At 44.7% G+C, this 26,189-nt stretch overlaps 1 protein-coding gene across 2 annotated transcripts in view; it reads right to left on the bottom strand.

Moving 5' to 3' along the window:
• Window positions 1-268: 268 nt before the first annotated feature.
• The window catches only part of MKI67 (marker of proliferation Ki-67), a 28,765-nt gene continuing 2,844 nt past the window's right edge, over window positions 269-26,189 (bottom strand). Inside the window, exons 3-15 of one of the 2 annotated variants that reach the window (XM_082423164.1) lie at window positions 25,038-25,116; window positions 24,831-24,946; window positions 21,568-21,634; window positions 19,621-19,666; window positions 18,104-19,177; window positions 16,637-16,812; window positions 13,420-13,735; window positions 13,212-13,330; window positions 12,933-13,104; window positions 10,935-11,090; window positions 4,296-9,967; window positions 2,968-3,411; window positions 269-1,701 (exon numbers count right to left, since the gene is read on the bottom strand). In XM_082423164.1, coding sequence (XP_082279290.1) covers window positions 1,636-1,701; window positions 2,968-3,411; window positions 4,296-9,967; window positions 10,935-11,090; window positions 12,933-13,104; window positions 13,212-13,330; window positions 13,420-13,735; window positions 16,637-16,812; window positions 18,104-19,177; window positions 19,621-19,666; window positions 21,568-21,634; window positions 24,831-24,946; window positions 25,038-25,116 — 8,503 coding nt within the window. In that variant the 3' untranslated portion in view covers window positions 269-1,635. Of the gene's footprint in view, window positions 1,702-2,967; window positions 3,412-4,295; window positions 9,968-10,934; window positions 11,091-12,932; window positions 13,105-13,211; window positions 13,331-13,419; window positions 13,742-16,636; window positions 16,813-18,103; window positions 19,178-19,620; window positions 19,667-21,567; window positions 21,635-24,830; window positions 24,947-25,037; window positions 25,117-26,189 lie in introns of both variants that reach the window. The other variant, XM_082423163.1, reaches the window with a different exon arrangement.

The raw sequence follows: 26,189 nt of genomic DNA, 5'->3' as shown, positions 1-26,189 counted from the left end.
ATGGATGACTCACACCTTCAAATAGAGCGCCTTTTCTAACGAGGGTTGCGCTTCCTAAAATACTCTCCCTTCTGCTTGCCAGAATTCCACCCCTTTCCGGCCCAGCTCTTTGAATGTCCCCTCCCTGCTTCATCCTCAGCCCTCCTGCCGCCATCTGTCACTCACCCTCCCTTAAGACTTCAGACAACACTGTCTAAAACTGTATTACAGCAGCCAAAATAGCAAAAGCAAATACCACTGACTCAGCAGACACGCCTGGATTCATGTATTCGTTCAGCAAACATTTATTATTATGTGGACCTGGCTCCATGCCAGACACGGGGATTACAAGAGTAGACAGGCAGGGGCACCGATGTTACAGTTCACACTCTAGGGGACAGCGACCTTTTCTTATCTTCCATCCATACCTCCACCTGGCAAGGTAAGTGAATGGGGAGGACTCCATACAGGTGACTGGGGGGAAGGTGTGCTCATTTCTGATTTAGGGAACACAAAGGAGGACAAAGCAGGACAAAGCAGAACAGCAGTGTGATGGACGGCTCTGAAACTGAAGAAAGACAAAGTCCAGGCTTAAAACGAGATGTAGGAGCCATGGGCTCACGTGTAAGTGATTCAGAAATGGTGGGGAAAGAGCCTCACGCTCTGCGGCTGTCAGAAACGGCCGTTCTTTTGGGGGAAACGTTCGGGTTTGTGTTGCTCCCTGTCCAAGGTGACCTGCTGGGGACTAAGTCAGGCCAACAGGCGTGGTCAGAGAAAACACAGGTGAGAGCAGATTTGCAGAAAGCTCAGAATGTGTAAATGACATGAAAGCTCAGAGGGGTGCTACAGTTTGGAATTGAGGGGCACCCTGGCCGATGGCCCTAAGATTGAGTGGGGGGGATCCCTTCTCAGAGGAAAGCAGTCCCAGTTTAGACAAAGATACTTAACGTGAAAAAGGCAAGCTACCCGTCATTCCTCAAAGTCTCATCGTTACCCTGAAAATGGCATCACAAACTGTCCTCCAAATCACACGTTTATTCCCTTAAGTGGTCAGGACACCAAGGAGAGGACAGTCTTGTGCAGATGACCCCCAGCCCTAGTGCCTGGACCCGAGGTCTCCCCAGTGTAAAGGAATATCTTGTAACTTTCATTTTTCTCTTCCTATACCCACTCATTCATGTTTCCAGAGTGCCTGCCTGGTGTTGGGGATGCAGGATAGAAGCCCCGCCTTTCACATTCGGATGGAGGACACAGAAGGACACAGACACACACACAAGCATTTACAACACAGCGTGGCAAGTGCCTGAGCCCACGGCCAATGGGGGTTGACCGTGGAAATCACAAACTCCAGGGCTTCATCTCGCCAAGTTGAAGCCCACACCTTGGCAAACCCTCCCCCGCCCCTGCCCCCCACCCACCCAAGTTTTAAATTTTTATCAGTTTAGGAGACCCAGCGGTCTCCTTCATAACCTCCATATGGGGGTTTTGAATAAACTATTCAGAGTCAGAAAATTCCAAGCTTTCTTCCCTTAAACCTGCCCTCCCCTCCAGACAGCATTATTTACAGAATTCACTTTAAAGTTTACGGCAAATATTGTACTACAACTTATCGCTAAACTAAATTCATTACATGTTTTTCCCTTTTAAACTTCTTGGCTATTTATCTTCACCGTCTCGATGACTTCTGGTTCTTATTTTCTTGACACCCACATTGTCATTTTCCTGTTTGGGAACAAAAATATAACTCAAGTAATTTAAAAGAACAATTTTTGTAACCGACTCTGCAAAAACCCCGATCCTTTCTAGGTGTGATGCAGGCCTTTAGTCCTAGAAAATTAATCTTGAGGTTGGAAATAAACTTTAAGATAGAGCCTGTAAAAGTTGCCTTAAACTGTTTTTACTATTTAATTATTTAAAGTTAAATATTGTGTCCTTTGATAGAAAGGTTTGTAAGCTATTTTTAAGTTAATACATCATAAAAAGAGAAAGAAAATTTCCACACAAATACGTATATTTTCACTAATTTTCATAAATACCATTCAGGAAAAGTGAATTCAAATGTATAATCAGGCTGAAATCTTTTTTTTCTTTTATACACAAAGATAATTATTTAAGACCTTTATTAACAAGTGTTTGCAGTTGGTTGACTGTTTTGAAAAAAATCAAGCTGTCAACTTTTATTACAAATAAAAAATGAGGTTCTTAAAAATCTCAACTTGAACAGATGTGAAACAAATTAAAAACCAGAAGACTCAAAAGATTTCGGCCTGGTTTTTTTCTCAGGCCAAAACCTTTTGGGTCTTCTAAACAACTGATGTGTTTGAAGGGGACTGTCCCTCAATGCTACGTGAGTGTGAGTGGAGAGCGCATGTGGGATGAGACAAAGGACACCAGACTGCCTCCCGGATGGGAACTCTTAACAGTACTACCCAGCTAAACACACCTCCACCTGTTCTTCATCCCAGCTTGCCAAAGGGACGCCTTCAAAATCAGGCGTTACCCTTCTGGAAGTTTCATTCAGTCTCTAACCAGAGACTGAAGACAGCTGCCTGGAATCTTAATACAGGGTATGCAATAAGCAGTCAGAAAATACTAACTGGAAAAATCCCTTTTTCTTCCTTTTTTTAAGATTTTTGGCCACAGCATGCAGGATCTTAGTTACCCGACCAGCGATTGAATCCGAGCCCCCTGCAGTGGAAGCTCGGAGTCTTAACCACTGGACCGCCAGGGAAGTCCCATCCCTTGTTTTTCCTGAATGATGACTTTATAATGTGAATTTACTATTCAAAGTGGAATTCCTAACCCAGATACACCTGAATATAGAGCCACAAAATGTGGTTTAGATTCATGCCTCTTAACATTACTCTAACCGGGAGCTGGTGGTGTGTTATTACATATCATGTGCTGTGTCTGCTCTAGCAACATGGGGCAAAAATTATATTTAAACATTCTATGCACTTGAAAAGAGAGAAACAGGAAATTACTTGCCTTTTGAAGGCTGTTGGCACATCTCCTGGCACCCCGGGTTACTCTCTGCTCGGATTCACCCTCCGAAGTGTTTCCTCGAGGGCGGAGAGTAATCTTTCTGGATCTCAAACCCTTGAAGTCTGAATATTCCGTTGTTTCTTTCTCTTCCTGCTTCTTCACGGGGATTTCCACCCTTTCCTGCCTTGCTGTCTCCTCTGTTGCATCAGGCAAAGGATTCTGATTCTGCTTCCCAGATCTCAAGTGCCTCCTTCTCTCTTGAACTTTGCCCCCAGAGGTAGGAGTCTCAGCTCCATCTTCTGGGCTTTGTAGCTTCATCTCTTGGGAGGTCTTCAGGGACTTCTTTTCACTTCTCTTTATTTTCGTCTTTCCTGCTGATATAAGAACCCCAGGTCTTTGCTCCTCTATATTGGTTTTAGTGGGGCACCTGGTACGCAGGGACATTCCCTAAAAAAATTCAAAAGACATCCAAAAAACGTCAAGAATGAGGAATACAAATCTTAAAACTCAACATGGAGAAAATCATTCGAAAGTGAACTCAAAGGGGAATTAATTGGAAAATTTTCCATTCGTTCAATTTCTAAGATGCCAGTAATCTAATCGAGTCAAGGGAGTGCCTGTCACTTTGTTCCAATGGAGAAATCACCATTTCTACTGATAAACCATAAGTAAGGAATTCAGTATAAATTCCAATCACAATGTCTGAATGTCATATACGTCTGATTATAACAAGTGTTAAAAGGGTATTCCAGGAGAATGCCCCATTATTCAGGTGGTAAGTGAATTCCTAATCCTTTAACAATCATTGATAGAGCAGGACAGGAAAATCTCTATTTCTGGAATCGAATTTACAAGCTTCTCTATCTGACAGCCTTGACAGTTATGGTCTTCCCAAGACACACGCCCCGTGTAAATTGTTCTAATTGTTTAAATACTGACGCAGATACTACTTCTACCCAGCACTCCAGGTCTCGGTGTCTGGAACAAGGCAGGACTGAATTGCCCACTTTTTCTCGGCACAAAGTTCCACACCTTTGAAGGTGAACACAACTCAGTCACTTCCCGAGAAGTTCTTGGCAAAATGTGTAATAATAATTTTGACCAGTTATTTTCCCAAATTAGCCTATTCTCTCTAGAAATCCCCAAAGGATGCTTTACGAAGGTCTGCGGTTACTCACTGTGTTGAATGCGGACCCCGCGGGGAAAGGGTACCCACACATACATTCGGGTTATGTACAGTTTATAGCAAACGTTATACGAGAATGGAGAGCATCCACCCACGATGACATGGTACGATTACATCACACGATTACATCACACGATTGCATCACCTTATTTGGAGCGTGCGCGTCTTCTCCTTGTGGATCCGTAGCTTTAGTTTTCATGTCATTGTTGGGCAGGTTTCCCACAGGTTTAGTCCTTTGTGCCAAAATCCTCAGGCTTCTCTTCTTCACTCCCGAGGGTTTGGGGGGCTCCCGTCTCTCCCTGGGGGCTGTCCTCTGCTTCTTCTGGAGGGGCTTCTCTTCCTCAGGGTCCTGTGCAGCCATCGTGGGGCATAATCTCTTCCTGCCCACAACCCTTGCATCTTCTCCCAGTTTCCTCTTGGGGGACGGGGAGATGCAGCTTTCACCTGGTGATTTTACAGGGTCTCTGCTGCCCACACGGTCTCCCGTGAACCTTACTTTAGGGGCCCTGAGGACTCTTCGGGATATTTCTACAGGTCTTCTTCTGTCTGCTGCTTGCTTTGCGGCTCTCTTAACTCCAGAAGCATCATTTCCCAGTTCCTTGACCTGATCTGGCTTTTGGAAGAGCTCTTTGAAACTGGCCGGATCTTCCAGGGGTTGGGCCTTTTCCTTAAATGTTCTTAGCCGACTCTTGACACAAATTACATTTTCTGCTGAGTCCAGGTTCTGCCTTGAAGTTTCCTTAAACACTCTGATATTGTTCTCATCACCTACTGGTTCTCTGTGCGTGGTTTCCCCTGCTGTTTGGATGGGCTCTCTGAGTACTGAGAGCTCTTCTAGGTCCACTTTTCCCGGTGGTGACTTGAGCTGCCTCCTTCTACTTGCTGGCCTGGTGACTCGTGCGGCTGGTGGAGACTGGCAGGGCACTGCAGTGATTATAACATCACTCACCGGTTCTTTGGCCTGATCTGGCTTTTGGAAGAGCTCTTTGAAACTGCACGAGTCTTCCACGGGTTGGGTCTTTTCCTTAAATGTTCTTAGCCGACTCCTGATGCCCGTTACATTTTCTGCAGGGTTGAGTTTCTGCCTTGAAGTTTCCTTCATCACTTTGCTGTCTTTTTCATCACATACAGGCTCTCTCTGCATATCCCCTGGTGTCTGTGTGGGCTTCCTGGGTGCTGAGGGCTCTTCTACATCCACTTTCTCTGGCAGTGACTTGAGTCGCCTCTTTCTACGTGCTGGCCTGGTGACTGGTCCAGCTGGTGGAGATTGGCCAGTCACTGGAGCTATATTAACATCACTCACTGGTTCCTTGGCCTGACCTGGCTTTTGGAAGAGCTCGTTGAAACTGCCCGAGTCTTCCATAGGTTGAGCCTTTTCCTTCAATGTTCTTAGCCGACTCTTGATGCCAATTACATTTTCTGCCAAGACCAATTTCTGCCTTGAATTGTCCTTAAACGCTTTGCTGTCTTTTTCATCACATACAGGCTCTCTCTGCATATCCCCTGGTGTCTGTGTGGGCTTCCTGGGCACTGAGGGCTCTTCTACATCCACTTTCCCTGGTGGTGACTTGAGCCGTCTCTTTCTACTTGTTCGCCTGGGGACTGGTTCGGCTGGTGGAGATTGGCAGGGCACTGGAGCGATTTTAACATCACTCACTGGTTCCTTGGCCTGATCTGGCTTTTGGAAGAGCCCCTTGAAACTGCACGAGTCTTCCAGGGGTTGAGCCTTTTCCTTAAATGTTCTTAGCCAACTCTTGACGCCAATTACATTTTCTGCTGAGACCAGTTTCTGCCTTAAAGTCTCCTTAAACACTTTGATGTCATTTTCATCACCTACAGGTTTTCTGTGTGTGTGCATGGTTTCCCCTGGTGTCTGTGTGGACTTCCTGAGCGCTGAGGGCTCTTCTACATCCACTTTCCCTGGTGGTGACTTGAGCCGTCTCTTTCTACCTGTTCGCCTGGTGACTGGCTCTACTGCTGGAGATTTATAGGGTATTGTGGTGGTTTTCTCATCAGTCATTGGTTGCTTTGCATGATCTGGGGTTTGGAAGAGCTCTTTGAAGCCAGCCAGGTCTTCCAGCGGTGTGGCTTTTTCCTTGGGTGTCTTTAGCCACCTCCTGCTTCCAGTTACATTTTCTGCAGGGTCCAGCTTTTCTTCTGGAGTTTCCTGAGACACTGCAATGCCTCTGTCACCACCCTCTGGCTCTCTGTGTGAGTGTGTGGCCTCTCCTGGTGTTTGTGTGGGCTTCTTGAGTGCTGAGAGGTCTTCCTGCATAGCCACTTTCTGGGAAGGTGTCTTGAGATGTCTGGTCATGCTGGTTGATGTAACAGCTGGTTCTGGTGGTGGAGATCGGCAGAGCATTTGGGGGGTTCTGTCCTCAGTCATTGGTTCCTTGGCTTGATGTGGGGTTTGGAAGAGCTCTTTGAAGCCAGGCAGGTCTTCCAGGGGTGGGGCCTTTTCCTTGGGTGTCCTTAGCCACCTCTTGCTTTCAGTTACATTTTCTGCAGGGTCCAGTTTCTCTCCTGGAGTTTCCTGAGACATTGCAATGCCTCTGTCACCACCCTCTGGTTCTCTCTGTGAGTGTGTGGTTTCCCCTGGTGTTTGTTGAGGCTTCCTGAGAGCCGAGACATCTTCCTGTACATCCACTTTCTGGGAAGGTGTCTTGAGACGCCCCTTTCTACTTGGTGTGTTCACTGGTTCTGGTTGTGGAGATTGACAAGGTATGTTGGTGGGTTTGTCATCAGTCGTTGGTTCCTTGGCACAATCTGGGGTTTGGAAGAACTCTTTGAAGCCAGCCAGGTCTTCCAGCGGTGGGGTCTTTTCCTTGGGTGATCTTGGCCACCTCTTACTTCCGTTTACATTTTCTGATGAGTCCAGTTTCTGATTTGGAGTTTCCTGAAACAATATGATGCTTTTATCATCATCTACTGGTTCTCCCTCTGAGTGTCTAGTTTCCCCTGGTGACTGTGTCATTCTGCATGCTGAGAGCTCTTTCTCTGTATCCGCTTTCCCCAGAGGTGTCTTGAGCCATCTCTTCGTGTTGGTTGGTGTGACAATTAGCTGTGGTTGGGAGGACATGCAGAGCATTTTGGGAGTTTTGACAGCAGCCCTTGATTCCTTGGCATGATCTGGGGTTTGGAAGAGCTCTTTGAAACCTGCCAGGTCTTCTAGAGATTGGACCTTTTCCTTGGGTGTTCTTGGCGGCCTCTTGCTTCCATTTACATTTTCTGCTGAGTCCAGTTTCTGCTTTGGAGTTTCCTTAGATAATTTGATGCTTTTATCACCATCCGCTGGTTCTCTGTCTGAGTGCCTGGCTCCCCCTGGTGTCTGTGTGGGCTTCCTGAGTGCTGAGGGCTCTTCTACATCCACTTTCCCTGGCAGTGACCTGAGCCGTCTCTTTCTACCTGTTGGCCTGGTGACTGGTTCTACTGCTGGAGATTTATAGGGTATTGTGGTGGTTTTCTCATTAGTCATTTGTTCCTCTGCATGATCTGGGGTTTGGAAGAGCTCTTTGAAGCCAACCAGGTCTTCCAGCGGTGGGGCCTTTTCCTTGGGTGTTCTTGGCCGCCTCTTGCTTCCAGTTACATTTTCTGCAGGGTCCAGCTTTTCTTCTGGAGTTTCCTGAGACACCGCAATGCCTCTGTCACCACCCTCTGGTTCTCTGTGTGAGTGTGTGGGCTTCCTGAGAGCCGAGAGGTCTTCCTGCACAGCCACTTTCTGGGAAGGTGTCTTGAGACATGTGGTCATGCTGGTTGATGTAACAACTGGTTCTGGTGGTGGAGATCGGCAGAGCACTTGGGGGATTCTGTCCTCAGTCATTTGTTCCTCTGCATGATCTGGGGTTTGGAAGAGCTCTTTGAAGCCAACCAGGTCTTCCAGCAGTGGGGCCGTTTTCCTGGGTGTTCTTGGCCACCTCATGCTTCTAGTTACATTTTCTGCAGGGTCCAGTTTCTCTCCTAGAGCTTCCTGAGACACTGCAATGCCTCTGTCACCACCCTCTGGTTCTCTGTGTGAGTGTGTGGGCTTCCTGAGAGCTGAGAGGTCTTCCTGCACAGCCACTTTCTGGGAAGGTGTCTTGAGACGTCCCTTTCTACTTGGTGTGTTGACTGGTTCTAGTTGTGGAGACTGGCAGAGCATTTTGAAGATTCTGTCAGCAGTCATTGGTTCCACTGTGTGATTTGGTGTTTGGAAGAGCTCTTTGAAGCCAACCAGGTCTTCCAGCGATGGGGCCTTTTCCTTGGGTGTTCTTGGCCGCCTCTTGCTTCCAGTTACATTTTCTGCAGGGCCCAGCTTTTCTCCTGGAGTTTCCTGAGACACTGCAATGCCTCTGTCACCACCCTCTGGTTCTTTGTCTGAGTGTCTGGTCCCCCCTGGTGTCTGGGTGGGCTTCCTGAGAGCCGAGACGTCTTCCTGCACATCCACTTTCTGGGAAGATGTCTTGAGCCATCTCTTGCTACTTGTTGGCATGTTGACTGCTTCTGCTGGTGGAGATTTATAGGGTATTGTGGTAGGTTTGTCATCAGTCATTGGTTGCTTTGCATGATCTGGGGTTCGGAAGAGCTCTTTGAAGCCAGCCAGGTCTTCCAGGGGTGGAGTCTTTTTCTTGGGTGTTCTTGGCCGTCTCTTGCTTCCAGTTACATTTTCTGCAGGGTCCAGTTTCTCTCCTGGAGCTTCCTGAGACACTGCAATGCCTCTGTCACCACCCTCTGGTTCTCTCTGTGAGTGTGTGGTTTCCCCTGGTGTTTGCTGAGGCTTCCTGAGAGCTGAGACATCTTCCTGCACATCCACTTTCTGGGAAGGTGTCTTGAGACGTCCCTTTCTATTTGGTGTGTTGACTGCTTCTAGCTGTGGAGATTGGCAGAGCATTTTGGGGGTTTTGTCATTAATCATGGGTTCCTTGGCATGATGTGGGGTTTGGAAGAGCTCTTTGAAGCCAGCCAGGTCTTCCAGAGGTGGGGCCTTTCCCTTGGGTGTCCTTGGCTGCCTCTTACTTCCAGCTACATTTTCCACAGGGTCCAGTTTCTGCTTCGGAGTTTCCTTAAACAATTTGATGCTGTTATCATCACCCGGTTCTCTGTGCATGGGCATGGTTTTCCCTGGTGTCTGTGTGAGTTTCCCGAGGGCTGAGGCATCTTCTACATCCACTTTCCAGGAAGGTGTCTTGAGCTGTGTGTTTGTCCTGGTGGGCGTGCCGACTGTTCCTGATCTGGGAGATTTACAGCGCATTTTTGTGGCTTTGTTCTCTGCATCCACTGCTTCCTTGGCATGAGCTGGGGTCTGCAGGAGACTTGGGATGTCCAGCTGGTCTTCCTCAGGCTCTGGCTCCTGCAAGCTCTCGAGGGCGGTCAGGCCTGCTGCTAGTTCACACTTCAGCTCTGAAGCTCTTCTTGATCTCCTCACAGCTAACATCGTTTTGGAATTTTCTTTTGATTCCATGTTTTTTGTACATGTTTCACTTTCCTTCACGTCTCCCTCCAGCTTCTGCTCTGGTTGTGGTGTTTTCCTCAGACATCTTCCCAAGACATTCTCAAGAGTGTCAGGTTTTGTGCCTTCGTTTTTACACTCTACACCTGGTGTCTGTGAGCTTCTGAGCTCCATGGACCTTCTAAACTTGTTTGCACTAGATGTTGTCTTCGGTGTCGTTGCCTCAGACGCTGGAGTTTTCATCTCAGCACCTGTTGTTTTATACACGTTCCTCGGAGTTTTCATAATACTTTCATTTATTTTAATACACTGGCGTCTTAAGGCAGGGCTTGCAGAACTTTGATCAGACAGCTCTTTTGGTGCATCTTGAGTCCCAGGGAACACATTCTGTCCTATAAGAAATTAACACATACATGATGAGTATATTCTGTGCACTGTATGTGCCAATGTGGTGTTTTAGCCTCATGAGGTATTATTTAAGGACCAATAACCCAGCCTCCCATCCACCTCAGGATATGAGGCTGCTTATGTGGCCATAAATCTGTCTGACATGAACCACACACAATTAAGAACAATGTTTTTGGGTGACACAGAGTGGGGTCATGCACAGGCAGTGGTAAGGGTCTATGGGGATCGGATAAAAGAAAAACATTCCTTAAGAAGGGTCACCTGACAGCTGCCAGCCAGGTCTCAGTGAGCTGAACACAGACATTTTTTTCATCAGACGTGAGAAACAGCTGCTTCATCTGCTGGACCACCAGTGCAATAACATGGGTTATACTTAGTACGCTAAGAGTCCACGTTACACAGGAAACATCAATTCTTTAGCGACAGGAAGCATCTTGAGTGTAGCACGCTGTCCCCTCTATGACAGAAACTCGGTGACCAGTGTAAACGAGAGAGAAACAGACTCACATCTCACTCTCATCCTGCGGCAGGTGCCCAACCAGAGATTAACAGGAGTACCTGCACGGTGCACAGCTGCTGCCTTTCTCTTTGGTAACTGACAGCACTTTCACATTTGAGTAATTTACATATAGGTATGATGAGAGATCATTACACTTTCCTGCTTGTCAGCCTCTTTATTTATGCTAAGTGAAGAAGGCCACGTGTACACACGTAGATTACGGTTAGTAAACAGGCATGCCTTTTCACACAAGTCTCTGAAAGCCAGTGCTGGTTCAGCTGCTGACAGAAACCTCCCCTAAAAACAATGGGACAGGGAAGCTGGACATGGTACTTTATCAGGAATATCTGTCGTAGAGAAATAAATAATACAGTAGCTGTTGTGAAAAAAGAAGACCATCTACAGTTTCCACTGAAAAGATCAAAGTGCCAGGGGAAGAAAAGGAAACCAACCAGAATTTTCTGAAGCGCACAGCAGAGGTTTTTCTCCTGAATGAGGTACTGGAAGCTCTTTTCCAAGCAAATCCTCTGACTTTGAAAAAGTGGAGGGACACAGGCTCACCCTTTGTGGTTTCTCTTTCACTGGAGTCTTGAACATTTCAGGCAGCCCTGTTACATGAAAATAGTGGAAAAACAGTTAACAGACAGACTGCTCACACCTGCAAACAAGCACGCCCGTCCTCACGTACAACAGAGGAAATGTCAGAAGGCAAACAACAGATCACGCCCTAGAACTTCTGGGAGACAGGGTCTCATGGGAGAGGTTGATGCATCAGCTGTGAACCCAGTTTTTGAAGAGGGCAATGGGAAGTTAGACTCATATATGGCCTCTTCTCTGGCCTTCCTCTTGGAAAGAAAATGGAATGAAGGAGGTCGATGTCCACCCTCTTCTAGAGTAAACTCCAGCTGTGAGCCCTGGCCAGAGGACAGAGGCTGCCCTTCCGGGTCCCTCTCCATGCTTCCCCAAATCTAGGGCCCTCATGCTCCTTCGGTAAGTCCTAGGTTATGCAGTACTAGAGTTTATGTACAAATAAAACGTCCAAATTTTAAAAGTGAGATAGGCCTGCCCATTTTTAGTACTGTCAAGTAAACATATCACCATCTTTTCATTTTAACACCAAAAGGTAGTACTAACATAATCTCAGAAAACAAACAAGCAAACCCATCCAGTACTCTAAAGGGACGATTTAAGTTTCTCAAACTCTCATTCTCCTCCTGTTCTCCTTACTTTTCTCATTCTGACATCAATGGACCAAAACGCTCTCTCAGTCTGGCAGCCGTCTGCAAATTGTGTTTGGGAAGCCTGTTCTGAAGGCACCCAAGCCAGGCAACTCACTTAAAAAGCTCATTCCTCTGCCACCGTTCAGGCCTTACTTAAAATATCCAAGATTTACTATTTCATCACATATTAATGTTTTGTCATAAAAGTACTAACACCAAGGGGTGGCCTTTGCTGAGTGTCTAGAAAAATGTTTTGAAGGAAGGCTGAGAAAATTTACCATCCCAGGTACTATTTAAACTTCTATTTATCTTATAAATATTTTTGAGAATTTGTCTTCAATGCTTCGTAACATATGTAGTAGTACACTCACACGTGTGCATAATTTACAAGGATACACAGATACACATATATCTGCGTATTGGGTGGTATAAGCTCAAATTGTTTTTCACTCATGGAGCATGCTATCAGAACTCTGGCTGTCACTGTTCTACATTTTTATAGTTTGCTTTTAAAAAGCTAAATATGTTGATCCAAATGTGATTCTAATTGGAGGGTATCTTGCATGGGTTTTATAAGTGGTACAACAATTCTCCCATCTTAAAATCTGTCAGGAAATAAAAACAAGATTCCACCTAATGGATTCAAGTGTCACCTCCCTCCAGAAGTGCTCAGAATGGAAACTACTGGTCAAACGATGTAGCATAACATCCCAAACCTAGGGCCCTGCCGTGGTTCTAATCCGGTACAAGTATCAGCAGCTCACATCACACTTTTACTGAAAATGGCAATACTGGCTCAACTATGAATGGCTCAAAGAAGCCTTTGCTTCACGAACCAGCTAAGCTACACGGAAGGAAAGGAAATCTTGAAGAAGCAAAATATCACTCAAACCAATTGCTCCACCCCTGGCAATTATAAGAGCAAGGCTGCTTTCTTCACCATAAAGCTGCTGTCAACGTCGTATACCTGTGCTGCTCTCCCAGGTAAAGATGTGCATTTCCTGCCATACCTGCTTCCTACAGGCCACGTGACCCCAAATCGTCAGGGACCTGGCCTTGTTCTCCAATCCAGCACCCTCTTCCTTGAATATCATGACCCTCCGAGTTGACTAGATTGTTTGTCCTCCTGTCCCATGCACAGCAGATAAACAAACGTGATACCCACCCATGTGGACCCACACAGGAGGATGAAAGGGTTCTGGTTCCTAAGAGCCATGGCTATGCTTTTACCTGAAAGATCTTCACTAAAGTCCATTGGTTTGTTGACCACGAAGTTGTTCAGCATCCTGTAGGGCCGAGCCGGCCCGTTCACTTTCTCGATGTGAGCTTTCCCTATTATTATGGTACAGGGAGAGTTTGCATGGCCTGTGCTAAATTGATTGTGAATGATGCCAGTCGGCTTCTGGAAAACAATCAGGAAATCAACAAAGCGTCAAAGCCTCAATTCACACTTAATGTATCCCTTAATCATATTATGTGTCAAAGAGCAATTCACATTGGAACACTTACCTTCGGAGTATTGGTTCTTCTTTGCCTTTTGCTCAGGGGTCTTGGAGGGCCACGTTTAACAGCTTTGGTCTGGGTCTGCTTGGTACCAAGTTTTACCACGTCTGCCCACGATTTTGCCACTGTCACAGGGAAAAGATGTTGAGACTTTTCAAAACCGGCACTAACGAGAAAATCAACCTTGAAACCTATCTGCTGATACAACACTAACCAACTAAATTGGCCTCAGAAGCGCCACTCCTTCTCTTGGAATAAATCATCTGTAAGATGCCATGCTGGCTTCGATCCAGGGAAGCTCTCTTGGAGGGCAGGTTGCCACTTTTCCTCCCTCCTCTCTTGGGAATATCTGTCTGATGTGGAGATTTGCTGTCGCTGGAGATGGAAGACGCCTTGGATAACCTACGGCATCGGTTAGGTGCATCTGGAGAAGCGGGAGCAGCGTTAGGAGCTGGAGATCTCGTGAATGCATTCTGTGCAGTCACTTCCAGACAGACTTCTGAAGAATCTTCTTTCCCTGATGGCTGCGGCTGCTCCTGACAAGATTTAAATGTGCATAAGAAACCTTACCACAAATATAACTTCTCTGTAGGTTCAAGATGACGGAGTAGGACGTGCGCTCAATCCCTCTTGCGCGAGCACCGGAATCACAACTAACTGCTGAACAATCATCGACAGGAAGACACTGGAACTCACCAAAAAAGATACCCACATCCAAAGACAAAGGAGAAGCCGTAATGAGACAGTAGGAGGGGTGCAATCACAATAAAATCAAATCCCATAACCGCTGGGTGGGTGACTCACAGACTGGAGAACACTTATACCACAGAATTCCACCCACTGGAGTGAAGGTTCTGAGCCACACGTCAGGCTTCCCAACCTGGGGGTCCGGCAATGGGAGGAGGAATTCCTAGAGAATCAGACTTTGAAGGATAGTGGGATTTGATTACAGGATTTTGACAGGACTGGGGGAAACAGAGACTCCACTCTTGGAGGGCACACACAAAGTAGTGTGCACATCGGGACCCAGGGGAAGGAGCAGTGACCCCACAGGAGACTGAACCAGACCTACCTGCCAGTGTTGGAGGGTCTCCTGCAGAGGCGGGGGGTGGCTGTGGCTCACCATGGAGACAAGGACACTGGCAGCAGAAGTTCTGGGAAGTACTCCTTGGCCTGAGCCCTCCCAGAGTCCGCCACTAGCCGCACCAAAGAGCCCAGGTAGGCTCCAGTGCTGGGTTGCCTCAGGCCAAACAACCAACAGGGAGGGAACCCAGCCCCACCCATCAGCAGACAAACGGGTTAAAGTTTTACTGAGCTCTGCCCACCAGAGCAACAGTCAGCTCTACCCACCACCAGTCCCTCCCATCAGGAAACTTGCACAAGCCTCTTAGATAGCCTCATCCACCAGAGGGCAGACAGCAGAAGCAAGAAGAACTACAGTCCTGCAGCCTGTGGAACGAAAACCACATTCACAGAAAGATAGACAAAATGAAAAGGCAGAGGACTATGTACCAGAGGAAGGAACAAGATAAAACCCCAGGAAAACAACTAAATGAAGTGGAGATAGGCAACCTTCCAGAAAAAGAATTCAGAATAATGATCGTGAAGATGATCCAGGACCTCAGAAAAAGAATGGAGGCAAAGATGGAGAAGATGCAAGAAACGTTTAACAAAGACCTAGAAGAATTAAGGAACAAACAAACAGAGATGAACCATACAGTAACTGAAATGAAAACTACACTAGAAGGAAACAATAGCAGAATAACTGAGGCAGAAGAACAGATAAGTGACCTGGAAGACAGAATGGTGGAATTCACTGCTGCGGAACAGAATAAAGAAAAAAGAATGAAAACAAATGAAGACAGCCTAAGAGACCTCTGGGACAACGTTAAACGCAACAACATTCGCACTATAGGGGTCCCAGAAGAAGAGAGAGAAAGGACCAGAGAAAATATTTGAAGAGATTATAGTCAAAAACTTCCCTAACATGGGAAAGGAAATAGCCACCCAAGTCCAGGAAGCACAGAGAGTCCCATACAGGATTAAACCCAAGGAGAAACACGCAGAGACACATAGTAATCAAATTGGCAAAAATTAAAGACAAAGAAAAATTACTGAAAGCAACAAGGGAAAAATGACAAATAACATACAAGGGAACTCCCTTAAGGTTAACAGCTGATTTATTAGCAGAAACTCTCCAAGCCAGAAGGGAGTGGCATGATATATTTAAAGTGATGAAAGGGAAGAAACTACAACCAAGATTACTCTACTTGGCAAGGATCTCATCCGGATTCGACAGAGAAATCAAAAGCTTTAAAGACAAGCAAAAGCTAAGAGAATTCAGTACCACCAGGCTTTCTATTTATTTTATATTGGAGTATAGGTGATTAACAATGTTGTGTTAGTGTCAGGTGTACAGCAAAGTGATTCAGTTATACATATATCTATTCTTTTTCAAATCCCTTTCCCATTTAGGTTTACAGAATATTGAGCAGAGTTCCCTGTGCTACACAGCAGGTCCTTGTTGGTTATCTATTTTAAATATAGCCGTGTGTACCTGTCAATCCCAAACTGTTTAAACCTGGAAGCACCAAACTTTTCAACCAGTGTCTGGCAAGTATATGGTAGAGATGGGAGTCTATCTCTCTCACTTAAAAAAAAAAAAAAGGGGGGGGGGAAGAAAGCACCAAACAATTCTTAATTGGGGTACTTCAGGTGGAAAGATGAAAGGAACTTCCTCATGAGTGAGGCGCTTATCTAAGTCCAAGGAAACACCGTCCGTGGGAATTTAACCACCTTTGATCTGCATGGAAAGACAGCTACTCACTTCCAGGATCCCATATAAAAGGAAAGGAAAGGAGACATACCTCACACGCCTGTTAGTGTGAAAGGAAATTAAAGATTTCCCAGGCCCTCTGATGAAGGCGAGCTGTGGGCCAACCCCTTTCTAGAGACCTAAGATCACAGCCTAGGGTAGGTGATGAAAAACTGTAAAGAGCTGATGTTGAAAATCATGGGTGTGCTGCCATCCAAGATTTTTCTTTTCACCTTGTAATTCTAAAAGGGAAAAACACCAAAACCTTACAGTTCTGTGTCATGATGCCTCCAGATTCTTTCCAAATGTATTTACTATAACCCTAGCATGACCACCTGACCCTGGAAGTGTGGTCAGCAGGAGGCCTCTGCAGAGAAGGAAAGTCCTGAGGACCCACCTGTGCTCAGTCACCCTCGGGCTGTGGTTAGGAACCCAGGTGTTCATTTCCCAACACCCGCATGAATGAGCTCTCACAGAGACTTTTATATTTTTACTTTGTTATTAGAAAGAAAAAGTTGTTCATTGTCATTCTACTAGTGTGAGGGGTTGGAAAGAATATGGACCAAGGATGTGCGCTATCATCAGACCCGAAGGGGGGACCAGTGGGTAAACTCACCTTGATGATTTTCTTCAGGACGGTTGGCGTGTGGGTGACCAGAGACCGTCTTTGCTTTGGTGTCTCTCCTCTTTTGAGAGGTGTGTTAGGAGGTAAGTTTTCATCGAATAATTCAGGTCTCAGGCGACCACCGAAGGAGACCCTCCTCCTCTTCAGGGACACCCCATCCATCTTATCTAGAGGAATAGGTACAGACGTAGAGAGGGCAAAGGAGAACTGTACCATAGGTGTGACTTGTTTCCTTTTACCATTAAAGACAAACCTACTGTAAACTCACTGAAACCTGGCACCTCACACACCTTTACTCTCCTGTGATGTTGACGAAGGTGATGCTGCTTCAAGAGCTCAGGAAAGACCCAGGACAAACCACTAAATGCCAAGTCCCAACCTGACAGGACAAGGACTTTCTTTAAACATTAACAAGTCCTGTGCGGACAGAGCTTAATAAAGGGAGTGGCCTGGAGCAGTGGCTCCCACTTTGGAGCTGGGGGATGATGGGGATGGGGCTTCAGCAGTGGCCTGAGAAAGCTTTTCCAAGAGACTCACACTTGGGTCTCACTCAGACCTACCAGTGAGTAGAATTCGAGCTGGAAACGTCTCCTGGTGATATTGACAGATGGGCAATTCATGCGTCCCAAGCCCCACTATCCATCTTTGTGAACCACTTGTCAACATAAACCCTTGCCTAAGTGAGGCGCCCCGTTTGTAAGACTTGTGGGGACTCCGTGACTGATGTGCGTGGGCCTGCTTTCAGAGCCGCACACTCCTGCCCTGGGGGCTCCCTGCAGAAGCAGAGCTGACAGCGGGGCACAGCATCAGAACACCTGGGGGCCCCCGAGGAGCGTGGGAGGCCCTGGAGCTACCACGCCTGCTCCACAGGTCACATCTCTGCCACCCACGGGGTGCCATTAGGTTACTGGTTTCCCCATTTGCAAAAGGAAGATAACAAAACTCCTGTCCCGTGGGCCCTCCTGCTGCCAGAATAGAGGATGGGAAATGAGTGTCTGAAAGGCACGTAAAAGAACACCTGGCACGTAAACCCATGGGGATGGGGCAGGTGTGTTCTATGAGCCACCCCACATGAAAAGATTTCCACTGACTTATTCTAGAGGATCAAACTCATAGGATAAAAGAGCTTATAGTTCAGAATTAAACTCCTGTGAAAAGCAATTATGCTTATGCTTATTCTCCTTTGTTTTGTGGTAGACAGAAAAATCAAACATGTTTTTGGACCACCTTATCTCCTTAGACCCCCTGCTAATTCTTCCCTAATAACCAGCACTTCTTCTGGTTGGTTGGTTATCTGGGTCTTCACGCAAATCTATGAGTAGATGATGAATATGTGCCCTTATGTGCCTCACAGAGCTAATCATTCGTGAATGAAGGAAGGTCCCACTAATTCATATCTAGACATAAGGTAGGCGTAAATTTGGGGGGGGAAATAAATTTACAGTTAAATAAACTTACTCGTGGAATCGCCGAAGCTGCTGACATCAGCTGAGCTGAGACCCGGTAACCCAGGGCACACCGGATCAGCTGCCCCGCCCAGCTTCTCAGGCTTGTTGAGAAAATCGCTTTGAATCTTCCTTTCAACTTCAGGGACCAATGGAGCTGAAACTGTCTGATGCAGAATCTCTGTTTCTGTTGTCAGATCGTCAACATTTGTAGGAATCCTCTTCCTCTTTTTGGGGCAAAGTTTTTCCGGTGTATTTCCAAAACTCTCAACTTTCACGGGCGTTTGAATTCTAGGTAAGAACTTCCGAGGAGGAAACGTTTTATGATCTGCCCTGGAGCCTTCACTTTGATCTAGGTTCAGGGATGCACCACCATTGACAACACTCAGGTCTTCACTCCGCCGGCCCCGTGAGGGACTTTGTTGTGAATATCGTACGGGGGTCGTGGATTTCAGCATCGCTATCTCTGTGCAGAGGATGCTGGGACTCCTGGTCTCCCTGGGGGTCTGAAATGGCTCCTCATCACTCCTCTTTCCCTCAGTCTGGCTACTTCCTTGTTCTCCTGAAGCAGGGTCTGCCTTAATTTGGGGGCTTTGGCCCGATTTTGGTCTGGATTTAAGTGAGACCAGAGTCTCACTCTGTAAACCACCAGTGCTTTCTTTTTCTGTTGTGCAATGACTCTGTGATCCTGATTTTCTGCGATTCTGTAGAACATTGACTTTTCCTGATTTCACATCTAACTCCACCTTCATTGACTCATAAAGCTTCCTAAAGGGAGACTCATTTTGGTCACTACCCTTAAGACACTTTATAGAGGAAAAAGCCTTCAATTCTCCATTACTGCTCCCCAATGTTACACTGGAATCTTCTTGAGAATCCCCAGCAGTGGGAGCTGTTGCATTTCTGCCGTTATCTCGGGGAAGTTCTGAGGGATGAATGCTGTTAGGTGTTTTCCCGGCAACAGGATCTCCTGAGCCACCTGAGACAGTACCAGCTCCTGTGACATTCTTCCCGTGCACCACAGGGCTTCCTGAAGCAGCTTCTTCCATGAATTTTGAACGGGCAATGGAATCTTGAACTTTTCCGTCTTGACAATGAGTTATGAAATAAGAAGCAGAATTCGAGATTTTCTCAATGATTCACATGGGCAATATTCACATTTTAAAATTGTTTCAAATTGTCTTAAAAACCTAGCCTTTCACTTAGCCTACAAATTTCTTAATGTCCAAAATGTATTATAATGGCATTCTGGTACTAGTTCCATGATGAAAATAAATAAATCACTTTAGCCTCCTATACCTCCTATAACCAACAGGAGACATCCAATGCTATCAATCTGCTCAGAATTGGGGGGACAACTGAGCATGACATTTCACCTCTACATGGACCCTCCAACAAGCATATGGCACCCATACATCACTTGAGAAAAGTTAACTCAGGTGTCTGCCTATGTCTGTCCCTTCCTTACCACAAAGCTACATAGAGAACCAATCTTACAGGATCCCAGACAAAACCAAAAAAACTACTAACCAGGGTTGGAAGGGAAGCTAGATCTTGAGACCCGACGTGAAGGCTCCTGTGAATTGGCAGATAAGAACAGCAATTTAGATGCCTTTTCAAATACTGACAGTCATATTTACTAAAATGTTCTTCCTGTTGATGACCTTCTCTACCCAACTGTTCTTAGAGAACTTTCAGAGACTTTGAGAAACGAGCCCAAGACATTGGGCTGGTACTCATAACACAAGCATTTCTCAGTTGATTTTTTAAAAATATAGTAATAGAATAAGAAACAAACTTGAAGATTAAAACTGCTTAAATTGAACCTCAGTGACTTTTTATAACTTCCTTGAACTTCTACGAAAGAAGAATCAAAGCTAAAAGTAAACATCATCCACACTCAGTATCTGGGAACCTACCAAGGGCACAGAATTATTGACTTTACACTGTTTTATCAAAAGTTGGCTACAGGACCTGTGGGTGAAGTGGGGCTCCACTTAGCGTGTGTGCTCATTGCTGGCAGATACTAAGTGTTTATCTGAAAGCCCAGAAGTTAAGGCAAAAGCGAAAACAATGCACCCAGAGGCCCTGTACCCTCAGAGCACGGGCTGGGATGCAGCCCTCCTGCTGGGCCGCCTTCACATTCCTTCCCAGGCAGCTTTTTAGTGGGTGAGGAACAACTACAGAATAACACAGATGTAAGATATAAAAGTCCAATATTGTTTCAAAGGAGGAAAAATAATATCCTCTGAATTATTAGGGAGGAAAATCACAAATATATCCAAAGGCAAATACTTTAACTTCTTTCTTTAATCAATTTCCGATTTCTTGGTATTGAATACGCTGCTTCTCAAACTTCCCATGTGAGGGCTCGGTTTCTAACTTCCGATCTGAAGTTGACAAAAGGAATCATATGACTGAACAATAAAAATGAATTAAAATTAAAAAATGTGTGCAAAATACAAGCCCATATTTTTTGTACTATAATATCCAATAGCCATAAAAATCACTGTCAAATAACATGTTCTAAGTATTCAACTTCAATATTTACATGATCACAATCCAGATAACGAACAGGTCATAGACCACTGGGACCTCTTATCTAACCCATAGCCCAGCTTTTTGGTTGGATTCCTTATACCTACTAACAAGTTAGAAGCTGGGTTGGTAGGTGGGTGGGATACCTCAAAAGCTAGCTTTCCCCTAAAGCTGATGAGCAGGGTTGACATTAAAGTTAGTCCTCTGGGGAAGCAAGGGCACACAGCAGGAGCAGGGAACTTCACATGCAGAGCCCACTGCTGATTTCAGGAGTATCTGTGCTAAGACTCTTAAGCCAGGGAATTCCAACCTGGTCAGAAGAGAATAGCTTGAGTAGCTTCATAAAAAGTAACAAGGATAGGACGTCTCAGTATTAACCCAGAACCTTCTAAGTCCTACTAAATCTCCCAGAATGGGCCCAGACTGCAATTTAATAAGGTGGGCCGTTTGGAATATGTTTTCTCCACTGATAGACACAGGGCAGTAACTCTCCTCCAGTGTCGTGGGTCATCTGTCTGTCAAAACTGGGAAGCAGCATTGGTACCTACAACTCTGATGTGATTATTTTGGATGAATAAAGACCGATGAGTACAATGGGACAAAAAATGAGCCGCCAGATCATGTGGTTCTAGAATCTGAGTTCTGCGTCAGGGTTGCCCTAGCCAAAGGTTTGCGAAATCATATTGTGAGATACTTTAGGAGACTTTGGGCCCAAAGTGTTAACACCTAGTTCTCTAATTTTGAATAAAAGAGGAAGGATAGTTTAAATTATCTTAATATACCTAAGTTCAACTTGTTTTACTACCTTAGTGACATTTTCCTACTATAACTGGTAAGTCGTTCTCCCTTGTGAGAAATCAGTGTCAAAGTGCATATAAATGATTTCATATCATCATGCAAAAGAATCAGAGCCCAAAGTTCCATAATATTCCCCATCACCTGTTCCCATCTTTGTCCTGGAAATTCAGGTGACTTGCTTCCATTCTGATGACTTTCATTTTCATACCTGAAGTGCACAGAATGACAGGCACATATTCAGATTAAAGATTTGTAACCAATGATAAAACTTCCACATCTGACTAATGTCCAAGGAGCAAGGAACAAAGATCAGGTTTTATTCAAGATATTACCTTATTCATGGAAAGAAATTAGGAAAGTGTTTTTACGCTAAAAACTTAGGTAAATTGGTTTCTTTTGGAACACCACGGTCAGAGGTTGGGACCAGAATAAATTTCTGAACCCTGACTATTCTGTAAGATTCAACAACTTCCCTGAGCACCTCCTGTGTTGGAACCAACTGCGCAAGAGAGCAAAACCTGGTGTCTGCTAGATTTTGGTCGTGGAAATCATCTGATGGCTTGGAAGGTCAACCAAGAAGCTGGGTGGCATCTGACACCTTTATCCCTCTGTGTTGTCATTCACCACAGGGTAACCACAGAGCTATACTTTAAGATCACTATGATCTTTTCAGCTTCCCACTTACTCCATCTGTATCTGAACAAAGACAGGCACATTTTAGCAAGACGCAAAGATATTTAGCAAGAGACATGGTTGTTCTAACAGACCTCAGGTATCCATTCACAGAACAACCTTTTATAACACACGCTGAACTTGGGTACCTCGGTGAGACAGCCGGATTCGAATTTAGATGCCACCTAAGTAAGCTCTGAAGCAACCAAGCGTCTGGAATTGTTTCTCATGGTACCAGAGTTCTGAATCAAGCCTTTCTTCCTATGACCCATGTCCTAGTCTTTGTTGGAGGTATTTTGTCATCTCAACTAATCTTAATTTGAGCAGCATCTCATTTGGGGGACATATTTCTGTTCTCCATTCCTCATCAAATATTTCCTACCTAGAAATAATATTTATTTCTCTATCCAATAAAAAATACCCTTTAAAAATGAAGGCAAATTCACAAAAAGCACAGAAAAAGAAGCAACCAGGATATTCAAATTAGAAAATATCTATTTAATACAAATGAAGGCAGAAATGAAGATGGAGTTCCATCTGGCAGAATGGATGACAAAAATGATCCAACTCTATCTGCCTACAAGAGACACAATTTAGAGTCAAAGACACAAACAGGATGAAAGGATAATGATGGGAAAAGATATACCATGCAAATAGTAACCGGAAGAGAGGTGGAGAGGCTGTACCAATACCAGACAAAATAGACTGTAAGATAAAAGTTATTCAGAGACACTGCACATTTTATAATGATAAAAGGGTCAATCCATCAAGATCAACCAGTTATAGACAAAAGTACACCTAACAGCTGGTTGCAAAAGATCGTCTAAATCTTAAGGAGTATGAAAGTTGAAAGCAATGATTAAAAAAAACCACAAAACTATAGTATGAAATCTCTCATCAAAAGCATTACTAAAGGGGGGGCTTCCCTGGTGGCGCAGTGGTTGAGAATCTGCCTGCCGATGCAGGAGACACGGGTTCAAGCCCTGGCCCGGGAAGATCCCACATGCCGAGGAGCAACTAGGCCCGTGAGCCACAACTACTGAGCCTGCGCGTCTGGAGCTCGTGCTCCGCAACAAGAGAGGCCACGACGGTGAGAGGCCCACGCACCACGATGAAGAGTGGCCCCCACTCGCCGCAACTAGAGAAAGCCCTCGCACAGAAACGATGACCCAACACAGCCAAAAAGAAATTAATTAATTAATAAATAATAATTTTAAAAAAGCATTATTAAAGGTACAGGACATTTCAGAATGATACATGATAGAGCTTCATCCGCCAAGAGGAGATAATTCTTAATTTAAACCCATAGTATGGCCTCAAAATATCGGAAGCAAAAAACTGACAAAGTTAAAAAACAAAAAGAAAAGAAAAATCTTCAATGCGTGATTTCAGCTTATCTGTCCAGGTAACTAAGAATCAGGGGAAAAATTTACTAGGACTCTAGAGTCAGGAATTTGAATCTGATGGACCTACACAGATAGAGCACTCCGCCCAGCAGCTGTGGAACACACATTTTTTCCAAACACCCAGGACAGATTAGTAAAAAATTAACCCTATCTTATCATAAAAAGCAAGCTCTGACTCATTTCAGAAACTGGAAATTACTCAGATGTCCATCCAGAATGAATAAATTGTGTATAATTGTGTATGTAACTGTGGATATTATTTCCATGAAATCCTTAAGCAGTGAGAAGGAACAAACTGGGATGAATCCATCCATCCCATCCATGCTATGAATCCCACAACCGTAAGAGCAGAACTCAGTCACTAATTTATGGAGTTTAATAAAGGCAGACAAAACCATAGCAGTTAGAGGTGCATGCTTAGGTAGTAGAACTCTAAAGACTTTCATGCTATCAGAAAAGCCACATTAGTGGTTTACTTGGTGCGGGGAAGAAGTAATGATTAGAAGATGCATGAAAGAAACTTCCGGAAATGCTCTGTTTATGACTTGGGTGGTGTATTAGTTCTATAACAAAATGCCACACCCCGGGTGGCTTAAACAAGAGAAATTTATTTTCTCACAGGTCCAGAGGCTGGAAGTCCAAGATCAAGGTGTCGGCAGGGTTGGCTTCCTCGGGGCCTCTCTCCTTGGCTCTGGCCGCCCTCCGCTGCCTCTTCACATGGTCATCTCTCTGAACACCTGCTCCCCTGGCTTCTGTGTCCTAATCTCCTCTTCTTATAAGGACACCACTCGGATAGAATTAGGACCCAGCCTAATGGGCTCATTTTAATTTAATCATCTCTTTCAAGGTCCTATTTCCAAAGACAGCCACATTCCAGGAAGCTGGGGGTTAGGACTTCAACTTGGGAATTTAGGGAGAGCACAATTCAGTCCATGACGGGTGATGATCACAAGACTGGTCACTTCATGGTAAGTTGGGTCATACATCTCGTTTTGTAACTTTCTCTATGAGTGTATTTTACTTTAAAATAAAAAAAGTAAAATGAATGCAGTTTCACAACACTTGCAACCAAATGAAACTCCTTTAGGACCTGGCCACCTTGGCATAGTTACGTGCTCTCAAATCTTTGAGCTGGAGCACACAATAAACCTCACTTGCCATTCCTTCTAGATCTATATGAATTTAGATAAAGACTGTGTTGGGAATGGCAACCTCAAACATGTTGACATTCACCCACATTAGAGAAGGATCACTGATGAACTGTGACGCTAGTTTTTGGTGAATCAGAAGGTCTATTTATTTTTAGCCCATTTAATTCTTACCTACCTGAAAGACCGATCAACAACAGTTATCACATCTCCATGTTTTAGCTGTACAGGTTTATCAAAAGTAGATCCATTTACTTGTGTTGGATTTGTGGAACTGAAATTAAACAATATTGCCTACAAGTAGAAAAGAGAGGAAAACATGTAAACTAATAAATGGATAAAAAGTGAAAAGTTTTAAAAAACAGACTTCCAAAAACCCACTCACCTCCTGCTCATTGATTTCAATTTTGCAGTGTTGTTTGGACACTACGGGAAGCTGAATACGAATGTCACACTCGATACCCCTTAATTCAAAAGAATAAAGATTTTTTAGGTTGCTGCAATTTAAAAAACTTACATCAGTGATTCAAAATAAAACAGCATTTGACTCTGTTTGATCTGTAAATGTAATGACATAAAGGAAAGACAAACTGGGCAATGTAAATGATCTTTGCATTTTGCCCACAATTTTTATAAGTATTGTATAAGCAACTATTTAAAATCATTAAAACTTAGAGTACTTAAAAATAATTATAATGGAAAACATTAGAATACAAAATTGAATTGCCTTTCACTAAAATATCTATGCTTATAAGATCCAACTAAAGGAGTACTTTACATAAGTTTGGAGAATACTTACTGTTTGTACTCCGTGCTTTTTTTTTTTTTCCTATAAAAAAGGTTTATGTATGTTTATTGGTAATGCTATGTATGTTTAAAGGTTTAATCATCACCAAAAGTGCTGTTATTTCATGCTAGGACCTCTCCGTGTCTCAGTTTCTTCATATACAAAGAGGACTCCATTGGCAAACGTATCATGGTGTTCTTCAGAAAATTAAATGAGTTGCTCATGTCTGTCATTTGCTTGGCACACAGTAAATGCTCATAACTTGTGAGCTTTTTATTGTTTTAAAACTATATTATTGGGACTTCCCTGGTGGTGCAGTGGTTAAGAATCCGCCTGTCAATGCAGGGGACATGGGTTTGAGCCCTGGTCTGGCAAGATCCTACATGCCGCAGAGCAACTAAGCCCGTGCGCCACAACTACTGAGCCTGTGCTCTAGAGCCCGCGAGCCACAACTACCGAAGCCCATGTGCCTAGAGCCCATGCTGCGCAACAAGAGAAGCTACCGCAAAGAGAAACCCGTGCATGGCAACGAAGAGTAGCCCCCGCTCGCCACAACTAGAGGAAACCCGCGTGCAGCAACGAAGACCCAATGCAGCCAAAAATAAATAAATAAATAAACCACATTATTAACTGACAGAGTCACAAGCCTCCTATCATTCCAGACACTAATCTACAAGCAACAACAAATTATCTAGATGCAATCTGTCTTTTTACAGAAAACTAACATCAGCAGGAAACAGCTGAAGGGAG

This window comes from Balaenoptera physalus (assembly GCF_965194825.1).
Source record: "Balaenoptera physalus genome assembly, chromosome: 14".
In the NCBI taxonomy this organism is placed as follows: Eukaryota; Metazoa; Chordata; class Mammalia; order Artiodactyla; family Balaenopteridae; genus Balaenoptera; species Balaenoptera physalus.
The sequence above is the reverse complement of the archived record's forward strand: the minus strand, read 5'-3'. Positions and strand labels throughout refer to the sequence as shown.